Here is a 14,246-nt window from a genome sequence, read left to right as displayed (position 1 = left end):
AATTTAAAGTATGACATAGAATGCTACATTACAATGTCAAAACAATATGCGATAAAACATTTTAATAGACCGCATAGGGTGTAAGCAAAGATGGAGCATATAGATAAGACAGAGCAACAGGACTTAGAAAGTAAGGAGGGCTAATTTAAAGAAAATTGCACATGAGGTCAGAAAGGTGCTTGAATTTTATCTTAGCTAGGGTAGGAGTGGATAAACATGACCTGCTAGTGAAGGGGTAGGGAACCCTGGTCCTCAAGAGCCGTATTCCAGTCGGGTTTTCAGGATTTCCCCAATGAATCTGCATGAGATCTATTTGCATGTACTGCTTTCAATGCATATTCATTGGGGAAATCCTGAAAACCCGACTGGAATACGGCTCTTGAGGACCGGGGTTCCCTACCCCTGTGCTAGAGTATGAGCAGTCGGAGTCACTCCTCATGTGTGTATTTATGCCTCCCTTGCAGCCATGAGTGGAGGAGTAACCTAGAGGTTAGTGCAGCAACCCGGGAAACTGGGATCAAGTCCCAACAATGTACGTCCCAGTAAGATTTCAAATTGAAAAATTGTTATAAATCATGTCTCTTGCTTCACAAGGATCTTCTTTCCATTGATGGGATTTATTGTTTACTCTTGCCTCCCCCTCTTCTATTAAACTGCGCTAGCAGGTTTTAGCGAAGAGAGCTGCGCTGAATGGCCTGCGCTGCTCCCGATGCTCATAGGAACTCTTTGAGCGTCAGGAGCAGCGCGGGCCATTCAGCGTGGCTTCCTGCGCTAGAAAACTGCTATCGCAGTTTAATAGAAGAGGCCCTTAGTTTATAGATTCTGTATTTATTTAGTAATATTTATCTTTGGGTTTCTCTATATGCTCTTCAGTCCTCTGCCTCTTCTTAGCGAATCATAGCTACTGTGCTATCAGGAGGAAGAAGCCTCAGATCCCAGTATGCCGCCAGCTGAATAAACTTGCAGGCACTCTTTGAAAGGGAAATCACTTCATTAGCTTAAAAACCTCCAATCCCTCCACTTTTTATGTGATCAAATGCACTATAAAATGTATATAAAATTCTACAGAGTAAACAATAAATCCCGTCACTGGAAAGAAGATCCTTGTGAAACAAGAGACATGATTTATAACAATTTTTGAATTTGAAATCTTACTGGGAAGTGCATTGTAGGGAGTATATAATTTTCTCAGTATTCTGCATAATAAATAGTTTTTGTGAACAGGGATCAAGTCCCACTGCAGCCCTCTGGGCAAGTCACCTAACCCTCTATTGCTTCAGGTACAAAATAAGTACCTGTATATATGTAAACTGCTTTGATTGTAACCACAGAAAGGTGGTATACTGGTTACATCCTTTCTGAAGAGTGCATAGGGTGCTTGCATAAGAAAATGGCCTGTAATTGTAAGCCAATATTTACAGCATTGACCTTTATAACACAAATATGAGTTCTAACTTCCCTGAAAGAAGTTGGTGGATGAAATACTTAAATGAAATACTTAAATGAAATACTTTGTACAGACTGCGGAGATGCACATACTAAGGTGCCTGGATAGAACTTAGGCTACCTCACATCATTCAAAGCAAAACAGAGAAGGTTTAGGGATTCCTAATCCTGGCACCTAGAAGGGTACATTAAAAGCAGTTACCTTGTTCCAGATTCTTACCATTCCTTCACATCCAAGCTTAGATCTTCATTTCCACAGATTGCTCACATGCAGATTTTACTCTGCACTCCTCCTGGCAAAACTTCCAAAGGACGGCCAAAGAGCCATGAGAGATTTTGATGCTGGTAAGAAACTCTCCGGAGGTGAACTGTAAAAAAAAAAAAACCCCTCTTCATTGTCTCTTGCCAAGCAAGCAAATTTAGAGTTTGTATTCAATTAAAATAAACTCCTGCTGAGACAAACTTCTGCAATGCACTGACTCAGCACTCCAGACAAATCCTGGAAAGCAGTTTCCAACCCCATGTTATTCACCAGGTCACAATGCACTAATATGCCCCTTGGTCAAAATGCATTAATATGCTCCCCAAACTCCGGGACGTATTGTTTAAGAATGTAGCAGCTCTGATTTGAAGATGGATTTGAAAATAGTTGTAGTAAACAACCACAGGGTAGTTGCACTTGAAATGCTATTGTGATGAATGTGCCAACCAATTTGATGTCCTTTCACACTATGTGAGTGTGTGTATGTGTGCACGTAGCTCTTGCTTCTGAAAAAGTCATTTTGAGTACAAATTACTTATAGTTAGTGCTCCAAAATGATCCCTGGATGGGTATAGGTTTGCTTAATAATTAGGTTAAAAAATAACCACTAGAAACTAGGGGTTTTCTAGTGGACCAGCTGGGTCCCTAGTGTAAATATGAAAGTCCACTTTGTAGACAAATATCCAAATTGTGGTCTGGTGCTTTCAAATATTTCAGACTGCTCAGTGTATGACTCTATTCACACAGATTTATTACCAACAGGATGCCATTCTTCAAGAGGAAAGGCAGGAGAGGGGAGATATGATAGAGATGTTGAAATAATTATGTGGTATAAATGTACATGAGGCGAGTCTCTTTCATTTGAAAGGAAGCTCTGGAATGAGAGGGTATAGGATGAAGTTAAGAGGTGATAGGCTCAAGAGTAATCTAAAGAAATACTTTTTTATGGAAAGGGTGGTAGAGGCGTGGAATTCCGGGAGAGGTAGTGGAGACAAAGACTATGTCTGAATTCAAGAATACAGGGGACATGCATGTGGAATCTCTGAGGGAGAGGAGGAGATAGTGGATGTTGCATATGGGCAGACTGGATGGACCATTTGGCCTTTATCTGCCGTCAAATGTCTATGTTTATACAGTTCCCAGTTTCAGGCTTCAAGGAGAAATCTACTCTTTTGTAGAGAGGTTCTAGAGCCAGAACATCTTCCGTGTACCTGCCCTTCTCGTTTTCCATTGGAGAAAGTATTATGGTTGGTAGGGTAGTCCTCTGCATATATATTTGTGATGCCCAACAAATATATCTGTGCCATGCTCAGCACGAGCCTCCCCACCCCTAGGAGGAGCTTTGTTCATCCTCTCTATGGGAAAGATGTACAAAAATCTGGTGCCGTTCCTCTACAGCAGGGTTTCTCAATGGCTGGCCGCCACCCAGGATCTCTCCCTGCCTGCCCCCCCCCTCGCTGAAGCCGCCACCGATACCTCCCTGTCACCTGATACGCTACATCCACCCACCCCCAGACCCCCGCTGCCGTAGCACCCGCTGCCGCCACCTAATATGCTCCATCCAATCATCCCCACCGCCACATCAACTCCGGGCAAGGAAGGGCCAGTTGCGTGCAGCAATTGCATCCTGCCGGCCCACAAGCCGTTCCCCCCAATGTGAATTCTGATGTCGGGGAGAAGGCTTGTGGGCCGGCGGCGTGCAATTGCTGCACGCGCCTGGCCCTTCCTTGCCTGGAGTTGTGGTGGCAACAGGGGATGATTGGATGGAGCGTGTCATGTGACAGCGGCGGACTGGGGGGGGGGAAGGTGGATGTAGCTTGACAGGTGGCAGGGAGGAATCGGCAGTGGCTTCAGCGGGGGGGGGAGCAGGCAGGCTTCGGCGCTGGTTGGCTTCAGGGAAGGAAGGAAGGGGGTGGGACAAAGGCTGGAAGGCAGTGAGGGGGAGGGGGCACGAACATGGGACACTAAAGGAAGGGAGGGGCATGAACGTGGGACACAAGGGAGTGAAGAAGGGGGCATTAACTTGGGATATAGGAGGGAGGGAGGGAATAGAAAGGGACAATTGTTGGGCCTGAGCGTATGAGTGAGAGGGAAAGAGATGGTACATATGGGGAAAGGAAGAGGAAAATTGGGCATAGAGAGAGAGAGAGAGGAGTGAGGTAGAGATGCATGGGGAATAGAAGGATGAGAGGGAGAAATGTTAGATATGATGGTGGAGAAGGAACAGAGAGAAACTAGATTGAAGGCAATGCAAGGGGGAGGAATGGTGGGCATAGTGATGGAAGGAGAGATGTGGCATGGTGTTAGAGAGGGGTGATAGTAGGAGAATTGGGCATGGGGCTGGTGGGCAGTGGTGAAAAATGCTGCACATGATCTGGGAGATGAGAGAGGAAGAAAAGTTGGACTCATGGAGGGACAGAGAGAGATGTTGGTTGGGGAATGGAATGAGGTCTGGAGGAGAGGAAGCATGCAGGAAACAGAAAGAAATATTGGATGCACAGTCAGAAGGAAGTGCAACCAGAGACTCATGAAATCACCAGACAACAAAGGTAGGAAAAATGATTTTATTTTCAATTTAGTGATCAAAATGTGTCAGTTTTGAGAATTTTTATCTGCTGTCTATATTTTGCACTATATTTGTCTATTTTTCTATAGTTGTTACTGAGGTGACATTGCATATTTTAAAGTCATCTGCCTTGACCTCTGTGAAAACCCCTCAAATGTAAATGATAATTAACATTTTCTCTGCGTACAGTGTGCTTTGTGTTTTTATAATTTTGTGGTTACCATTATGCATTAATAAGATTATATTGTGTGTATAAGAAAAACTGGATGGAAGAAATTGCATTGCAGTTAGTACTATTATTATGGGGTGGAATCAGGGGCGGAGTTTGGGCAGGTCAGGGGTGGAGTTTGGGTGGGTCTGGGATAGAGCTTGGGTGGGGGTACTCAGTTGCTATTTGTTAGGCTTAGGGGGTACTTGGCTTGAAAAGGTTGAGAAACACTGCTCTACAGCGCCGGAAAAACATTAGTCTTTTTTTGTGACCAGTGCTCAACATAATTCATCCAGTCTGCCCAACAAGATAACTCATAGCATATGGTATGATGCAACACTACATATGTTCTTTAGTCCTTCCTGGATTTTTCTGCATCAATTACTTTTCTGCATTGATTACTGCATCTCTTCCTCTCCCTCCCTATGTAAACCAAATAAATTAGTTTCACACATAAGAAATGTTAGAAAACATTATAAAAAAAATAATATAGCATAACAAATGAATGTTATTTAATATGCAAATATGGCAGAGGGCACAGTCCTCTCTCATTCCAACCATCCTGAAGTTTGGAAGGGAGAGGGGGTTGTAAGTCAGATCTATGAGAAATTTGGCAAACCTAGTATTAAACCAATAGAATCACCTAGCAACCAAATGGTTCATTTTCAGAGTTGTACATTTATACGAGGGGGGGGGTTGAAAAGTTCTCAGCCCAACCATGAAGAGAATGACGTGGATATGGTTCAAACGACGATCTGAAACAATGTCAAAACATAGGGCTCTTTTTACGAAGCCGCGTTAGCGGTTTAACGCGTATAATAGCGCGCGCTAATTTGCCGGCTGCGCTAGCTGCTACCGCCTCCTCTTGAGCAGGCGGTAGTTTTTTGGCTAGTGCGGGGGTTAGCGCGTGCTAAAATTGTGTGCGTGATAAAGCCGCTAACGCGGCTTCGTGAAAGGAGCCCATAGAATTTTGTTTGTGCAAGTTCGCACTTAACAAAATAAGATGACCCTCTTTTCAGTTACAGTGGCAAAATGATGCTCAGCATTTAGGAAATTGGTTGGTTTTGCTGAGAACTTTCTAGCACCCCCCTCATATATGCTGAAGGTGAACTACATTTTTTTTTTCCCTTCTCTTTCCTGAATGGTGTCTTTTAAAATGTGTTTCAGAGCCAAAGCAAACGACTAGTGAAGGTTCATGTAGTCCTTGGAAGTAGGACGTGCGATTTGGATGCTCTCATTTCTGCTGTCACCTATGCCTACTTTCTGGAAAAGGTAAGGAAAGTCAGCCCAGAACAACTGTTAACTCAGATCTGTATTGTACATTTTGGATGCATATTTATGCTGTTCACAATTGGCCTTTGAAAGAGATATTGTTCTGTATTGTTGGGCTTTCATGCCAATTATGGATTCGTACAAGCTTCTTTTTAGGCAGTAGAGGAGCATAAATTATGCACTGTTTAGCACATTCATTCTCTGGGCCTTTGGGCAATTAGAGTACATGAATTAAACCGCATTTGCCTGATGCTAATTTACCCGATGTTTGGGCTAGACTGTTGTGCGTTATGTGGCAAGCTGAGAAATAGAGTAATCAAATCAAGTAATAGGTGAGACACTAGTTGTACAGGATAATGGATTCCTTTGCTGTGGATGTTTGGCCAATATTTTCTATTGCTTTGCCCTTTTCCTTCCTTTCCCCCCCCCCCACAATCTGCCTTCTGCTTACATTTTACCGTTTTACAATCAGCTTGAATAATGCTGAATTTCCTGATGCTTTGAGCCCAAGTTTCCAAGTTTATTAAAATTTTGATAAAACGCTAATCATAAATTCCAAGCATTTTACAATAAAAAAGGGGGGAAGCATTTAACAGCCTAAATACAGACTGGACAAAACTTGACAGACGAAGAAACAAAAGGAAAGTGGGGAGAACTACAATTTAAAAAGTAAAGAAGACATAGAAGGTAAATAACAGTAGGGAGGTAAAGGAGATCATAGAAACATGAAGGCAGATAAAGGCCAAATGGCCCATCTCGTCTGTCCATCCGCAGTAACCATTATTTCTTTCTCTCTCCGAGCAATCCCACATGCTATCCCAGGCCCTTTTGAATTCAGACACAGGGCTCCTTTTATTAAGCTGCGCTAACGGATTTAGTGCGCGCTTAGCGCACGCTACAGTGCCCCACACGCTAGACGCTAACGCCTCCATTGAGCTGGTGTTAGTTTTTCCACGTAGCGCGGGGGTTAGCACGTGCTAATCTGCAGCACGCGCTAAAATCTTTACCGCGGCTTAGTAAAAGGAGCCCATAGTCTCTGTCTCCGCCACCTCTTCCGGGAGACTGTTCCACGCATCTACCACCTTTTCTGTAAAAAAGTATTTCCTTAGATTACTTCGGAGTCTCTCACCTCTTAACTATTAAACGACCAAGGCAACCACAGAACCAGTTCAGCGTTCATATGCATCTTTAAAAAGGAAGCATTCAAGATTTCCATTCAATTTATCTATGTTTTCTTCAGCCCGAATACGGGGTGGTAAAGAGTTCCAAACTTTGGGAGCCCCAAAGAATCTCAATGAAATTTTAAACACAAGTTCTAAATTCCCAACTCCCCCGCCCAACTAGTCTTTCCCAGCCAAACCATTCTTCCTGCCTCCCTTTAGGCTAGATTTACTAAAAGACATGGTACAAGCAAAAAAGGAAAACCACTAGGTTCCACAGACACACTGAGAATCTAAAAAAAAAAAAAAAAAGGCAAATAGAACTGATTATCTGGATGGGCTTACTTTATTAAAAGTCCAAATTCTTCACAACAAATAAAAGAAATGTATGTGGTACAGTCCAGTTCAAACAGCTTGATGTTAATAGCCACGGAACCCAATACAGTCTGTGTTTTAGCTACAACCAGCTTTCCTCAGGGGTCTTTAAGGTAAAAATAAGTCGTATGTAAATTGATATACATAGAACCACATGTGAATGAAATTAAAATAATAATAATGAAAAAGAGGTGTGTGCGTGATGATGAACAGCAAAAGATATACATAGGTGTGATAAAAGTGCAGAGGGACTTATTGAATGATATTTAGGCTAACACAAATGTGAGAAGTGTGCAAAAAACTGTGAACAGATTGTAAAGATGACTGTAAATAAACATTTTATGTGAGTAGGTCAGCAATTACTATTTAAATGAAGTCAAATAGGTGAAATGGTATCATGATAAAAGTAAGTGACATATATGGTGATGTGAAAAAAAATGAGTATAAATCTACACACACCTAAGAACATAAGAATAGCTTATTGGGTCAGACCAATGGTCCATCAAACCCAATAGCCCATTCTCATAGTGGCCAATCTAGATTTCTAGTACTTGGCCAAAATCCAAGGAGTAGCAACATTCCATGCTACCGATCCAGGGCAAGCAATAACAACAGACAATGGCTTTTCCTCCAGGAAACTGTCCAAACCTTTCTAAAAACCAGCTTCGCTATCCACTTTTACCACAACCTCTGGCAACGTGTTCCAGAGCTTAAGTACTCTCTGAGTGAAAAAAAAAAATGTCCTCCTATTGGTTTTAAAAGTATTTCCCTGTAACTTCATCGAGTGTCCCTTAGTCTTTGCCCATGAGTTGAAAAATACTGATTATGCTGATTTTGCTATCAGACCTATGGGCAAAAATAGGCAAAATTCAATGTGTGTTACTTAAAAGTTCTAGAACAAAGAACCTGTGAAAAATTATTCCCTGGGTTAACCCTTTCAGGACCATAAGGATCGTAGGCCAATTTTTGTGGTTTTGACGACATTTTTATGGTAAAAAGGGCTTGCAGATGCCAAAAAAATTGATTTTTTTTGTGAAATATCATTATTTTTATTTTAAAAAATCACACTTCTGGCTTATGGACAGTGTGGCAAGTGAATCTTCTCGTCCATCTAGCAACGACGCTAATGAATGAATGTCGGAACCAGTTTGTTTACATAAAGGCAGTATCATATGGAATCCGTACATATCAAATTTAGAACTGTAGACTATCCCAATCAAAATTTATAGGATTTTAAAGTTATGGGACAAATATGTCCCTTGGTCCTGAAAGGGTTAAACAGCCTCAGGAAACCTGCATAGATTAAATTAAAACTGAGAGAGAACATAACGGATAATATTGTCAGTATCAAACCCCTATTTAGTTTCCATTGTGCGCATAAAAACATGGTAAGGTAATGAGTAAACGAAAGGTGACTACTGAATATATAAACAGTAAAACTTAACTATGAGAGAAATAATGTCTATATATAAAATAAATGTCTGGAACTTTGTGGCAGGAGTGGACACGTGTAATTTAAAAGCCATCAAGTGCATATATAAAAACTAACCAGTAGCAAAAGACAAGCACACCAGGGAAAACCATAGCAAATAAGGTAAAAATTAAAATGCATCCATATGGTGTCTGTTTGAATTGAACCAGAAGGACCAAACCGATGCTTAAATTCTGAGAATGACAGTGTATATGAGATGTAAAAATTAAACATAACCAAAAGATAACTGTGCCTACCTAAGTGGATGTTATGAATTAAGGGGTAAATTCTATAAGAAGCGCCAAAAAGTTAGGTGCTGAAATAGGCACCGTGCAGCGCAATTCAAGTACAGTTGGCTGTTTAGTGAATCGCACTGAGAGGCACCTATTTGGGCACCTATTTTGGAGGCACCCAATAAATAGGCCATCCATTGACAAAGAACTAATCGAAGACATTGAGACCATCACTCTGCGTGGAGACACTGCCGTTGGGGGACTTCAATATGCCTGATGTAGACTGGAACAAACTTTCCGCTACAACCAGTGGCAGCAGGAGGCTACTAGCCTCCATACGAGGAGCACACCTCAAACAGATGGTGCTGGCAGGGCAGGATTAATTCAATGAGGGCCCCCAGGGCACACAAATACACTGGGCCCCCTGCCCCGCCCCGTCCCACCCCACCAGGCGCTCAGGCGGAAACAGGAAGCTGCGTCAGAGGGAAGCTTTGGACAAGCAGCACCACTTGAACAATTACAGTTCCTGTTGCCTTTTTCACCCGCGTTGCTTGCTTGTCTTGCTTTCCATCGATTGGGGGGGGGGGGGTGCGTTGCCGATCGATGCTGGAAGGGCCCATCACCGTTTGGAAAAAACAATGTTGATGCCTTCTTTCATCGGGCCCTCCCTGACCATTTCGGGCCCTAGGCACATGCCTACTTGGCCTATTGGTTAATCCTGCCCTGGGTGCTGGAGCCCACCAGGGAAAAGGCGATTCTGGACCTGTTGCTCACCAATGGAGACAGTGTCACAAAGGTTTCGGTAGGTGCGGCTTTAGCCTCAAGTGACCACAACATGGTGTGGTTTCACCTCAGGAAGGGAGTCACTAGGTCAAATACATCGACAAAGGTCCTTAATTTTAAGGGAGCTAACTTCCAGAGCATGGGAGATTTTGTCTATGAGGACACAACAGACAGTGTTGAGGTACTGTGGTCGGCTCTGAAATCTACCCTGCAGGAAGCAACCAACCTCTACATAAAGACCGTGAGTAAACGACAGAGAAATAATAGACCCCAATGGATCTCCACGGCGATCTCGGAACTAGTAAAGCAAAAGAAAAGAGCATCTGTATCCTACAAACAATCACAATGACCAGAAGCTAAAGAAGCCTATCAGGTGAAATCTAGAACTGTTAAGACAGCAGTCAGGAATGCCAAACTCCGGATGGAAGAAAATATAGCTAGGCATGCAAACAGAGGGGATAAATCCTTTTTCAGGTATGTTAGCGACAGAAAAAAGAACACAGACGGGATTGTGTGCCTAAGGAAATCTGACGGTAACTATGTAGACTCAGACTCAGACAAACCGAAGTACTCAATGGATAATTCTGCTCGGTCTTTACCTGTGAGGCGCCAGGATCCGGACCGCAGCTGCAAACAAGGGAGTGCTCGGAGGACCCGTTCCGGGATTTTGAATTTACTGTGAGCAATGTATACCATGAGCTATCGAGGCTAAAGGTGGACAAAGCCATGGGACTGGATAATCTACACTCCAGAGTACTTCAAGAACTGAGAGATGTCCTGGCAGAGCTGTTAACTGCACTTTTCAATCTTTCCCTATCAGTTAGTCCCCTTGGACTGGAAAACTGCTAATGTCATTCCACTCCACAAAAAGGGATGCAGGTCAGAGGCTGAAAATTACAGACCGGTGAGTCTCACATCAATAGTGTGTAAACTTATGGAAACGTTGATTAAAAACAGATTGGATACAATTCTGGATGATGAGAGGCTGAGGGATCCTCACCAGCATGGATTCACGAAGGGAAGGTCTTGTCAATCCAATCTGATAAGCTTCTTTGACTGGATAACGAAACAACTGGACAAGGGAGAGTCTCTGGATATCGTGCATTTGGACGTCAGTAAGGCTATCGACAGTGTCCCACACCGTAGGTTATTGAATAAGATGAAAACGATGGGACTAAATTACATTACATTACATTAGTGACTTCTATTCCGCCTGTGCCTTGCAGTTCTAGGCGGATTACATTTGAAGATAGCTGGACATTACCAGGAAGTTACAAATTAGCGATTGGGTACATAGGAGAGGCTTTAGAATGATAGAGGATAGGTAGAAATTTGAGGAATACCTTTAGGGAAAATGCGGTTGTGGGGGAAGGTTACAGGACTAGGAGAAACATTGACGGCATGGATTAAAGACTGGCTCAGTGGTAGATTTCAAAGGGTGGTGGTAAATGGTCCCCCACCAGAAACGTCGGAAGTGACCAGTGGAGTGCCGCAGGGCTCGGTCTTGGGTCCGATACTGTTTAATATCTTTGTATGAGACCTGCCTCATGGACTTCGAGGTAAAATTACACTATTCGCCGATGACGCTAAGCTATGCAACGGGATTGACAGCGCAACCGTGCCCGACACTATGAGGCAGGACCTACTTTTACTGGAACAATGGTCTAATACTTGGCAACTGAGTTTTAATGCTAAAAAGTGTAAGGTTATGCACTTTGATAGCGGTAACCCCAGCAGAACATACACCCTAAATGGTGAAACCTTAACAAGAACTGTCGCAGAACGGGATCTGGGTGTAATCATTAGTGAAGATATGAAGACTGCCACTCAAGTGGTGAAAGCTTCGGCCAAGGCTAGACAAATGCTGGGTTGCATCCAAAGAAGTTCTGTCAGCCGAAGCCTGAAGTCATAATGCGTTGTACAGGTCCATGGTGAGACCTCCTCTGGAGTACTGTGTTCAGTTTGGAGGCCACATTATCAAAAGGATGTGAAGAGAATGGAATCGGTTCAGCGAATGGCCACTAAGATGGTCTCAGGACTCAAGGATCTCCCATATGAAGAACGTCTAAGCAGGCTGCAGTTATATTCTCTCGAAGAACGCAGAGAGAAGGGAGACATGATAGAGATGTTCAAATATCTTATAGGTTGTACTGAGGTGGAGGAAGATATCCTTTTTCTTACGGGTCCTACGGCAATAAGAGGGCATCTGCTCAAACTCAAGGGTGGGAGATTTCATGGTGACATCAGGAAGTACTTCTTCACCGAAAGGGTGGTTGACTGTTGGAATGGCCTTCCACATCAGGTAGTTGAGGCCAGCAACATGCTCGACTTCAAGAAACAATGGGATAAACATGTGGGTTCACTTTGGGGAATTGCTTAGAGGGAGTGTTCTTTTAAGGGGAGGGTTCTTTTAAGGGGAGGGTTCTTTTGAGTGGGCAGACGTGTTGGCCCTTTTCTGCTTTAACATGCAGCTCCTGACTGGTAAGGCCCGACTTTAGTACAGGAAGAGGCAGTTGGAGCATACAGTGAGTGATTTTCTTCACTTGCCAGTGCTCCGGCTGCTCTCTCCTGCCTCTCCTGCTGCCCTCTCCAGTCTCCCCCACGAAAAACCGTATTCGCGGTTTTTCAAGATTCGCGGGGGTTCCTAGAACAGAACCCCCGTGAATATCGGGGGAGTACTGTATACCAAAAAGATCTTTGCGTTCTGAGAATTTAGCTTTACTGAAGATGTCTGGGAACCCAAGACTCGTTGAGACTTGTAAAATGACTTTCTGTTGCACAGAAGTTAAGTTATAGAACTCCTTGGTGGGTCAGATACGAAATTGCTGTGAATAGGGTAGGTTTAGAAAATAATTAAAGATGCAGCGTTTTGTAGATGCCTTTTTCTAGCTACCTTTGATAAAGTTGATGAACTATCCATGATCTTTTTTATCCACATTATGGTATTCCCTTGAAGACTGTTTTTACATTTATTTTACTATGTTTATTTGATTATGTATTTGTTTTTATTATTTGTTTATTTTAATACTGTGTATGCAAATTATGCAAACCATTTAGTTTTAAACGGTATATCAATTTTTTAGAATAAATAAATAATAAATATGTTGCAATGAGTCCTGATTTCCTAAGGGAGGACTTAATCACTCTATGGTTAGGCATTTCTGTTACTTACTCTCTTTTGGTGTGTTCGCAGATCAATTCTCCTGATGTTCTGTGTCTGCCTGTTCTGAATATACCAAGAATGGAATTTAGCTACTACAGCGAAACAAGGTTCATCTTGGAAGAGCTGAGTATTCCTGAATCGTGCCTTATCTTCCGAGATGATATCAATTTGCAGCAGCTGCATGAGGAAGGGAAACTTGCTTTAACACTTGTTAAGAGCAGTGAGCTGACAAGGTATTGCACTCTATATGATCATGGTGTCAGACTGTGTTTCTGTTTGTGCCACTGTCTCTTGACAAGTATACAAGTAATAATAATAATAATAATAACTTTATTTTTGTATACCGCCATACCCAGGGAGTTCTAGGCGGTTCACATCAATTAAACAGATTTACAAGAATTGCAATTAATCAGATTTACAAGCAGCGAAGTCGTTGAGGTAAGCATGAAGGGGTTGTATAAGTCATTGGAGTTAGCAGGTTGGTAGAGAGCAATAAGAAGGAGTAAAGGGAGAGATTATATCGTTGGTGGGGGGGGGGGGTGAGAGGAGTGGAAGAAGGGGGGATTAGGGATTCCGTCCGTGGAATAAATGAGTTTTGAGTAGTTTTCTGAAGTCGAGATAGGTGGGGGCCTCGAGCATAATTTGAGCTAGCCATTGGTTCTGTTTGGCCAACTGGAAGGTGAAGGTTTTGTCGAAGAACCTTTTGAGGTGACATAGTTTTAGGGAGGGGAAGGCGAATAGATTGATTCTGTGAGAGTTCTTTTTGTTGCAAGTAAAATTGACTGGGCCTTTCTGGCAGGGTGGCTGCTTGAAGGTTGATTAACAGACAGGAGAATACAGTTCCTTTACAGTTGTGCTAGCAAAATTGATCAGAAATGTCCATCTCTTTTGTGTTATGAAAATGGAAAGAAGGCCATGACAAGCTCCAAGGGCATAGTCACTGTTTGCTCGCATTCACGTATCAAGAAATATTGCTCTGGAAACCTCACTAAATTCCGTAGCTACAATTTAATCCTTGCTATTTAAAGTGAACACAATAAAAAGGTATTTTTGTTCTGCCAGTTTTTCAGAATGACTTATGTGGTTAGCATCAATGCCGCATAAGTACTTATGTCTGACTTTCCCATTGCAGTCACCAGTTAAAATTTGGTTGAATAAATTGTCTACCGAAAGTTTCCATACTGCTACTAATGACTTTGGAATCAGTTCAGAGTGGTTTGCATGAGTTTCTGCAATGGTGTTACTATACCTGAGCTTCTGTAATGGAGTTACAATACATGAGCTTCTGTAATGTTTGTACAAGACAG

General features: G+C 42.6%; 1 protein-coding gene across 9 annotated transcripts in view; it reads left to right on the top strand.

Moving 5' to 3' along the window:
• Positions 1 to 14,246, top strand: part of PRUNE2 (prune homolog 2 with BCH domain) — a 447,750-nt gene that overhangs the window by 81,580 nt on the left and 351,924 nt on the right. For all 9 annotated transcript variants that reach the window (XM_033927022.1, XM_033927014.1, XM_033927006.1 and 6 more), the window contains 2 exons: positions 5,650 to 5,754; positions 12,970 to 13,172. In XM_033927022.1, coding sequence (XP_033782913.1) covers positions 13,018 to 13,172 — 155 coding nt within the window. In that variant the 5' untranslated portion in view covers positions 5,650 to 5,754; positions 12,970 to 13,017. The remainder of the gene's footprint in view (positions 1 to 5,649; positions 5,755 to 12,969; positions 13,173 to 14,246) is intronic.

This window comes from Geotrypetes seraphini, chromosome 1 (genome assembly GCF_902459505.1).
Source record: "Geotrypetes seraphini chromosome 1, aGeoSer1.1, whole genome shotgun sequence".
Classification (NCBI taxonomy): Eukaryota; Metazoa; Chordata; class Amphibia; order Gymnophiona; family Dermophiidae; genus Geotrypetes; species Geotrypetes seraphini.
This window is presented reverse-complemented; position numbering and strand designations above follow the sequence as displayed.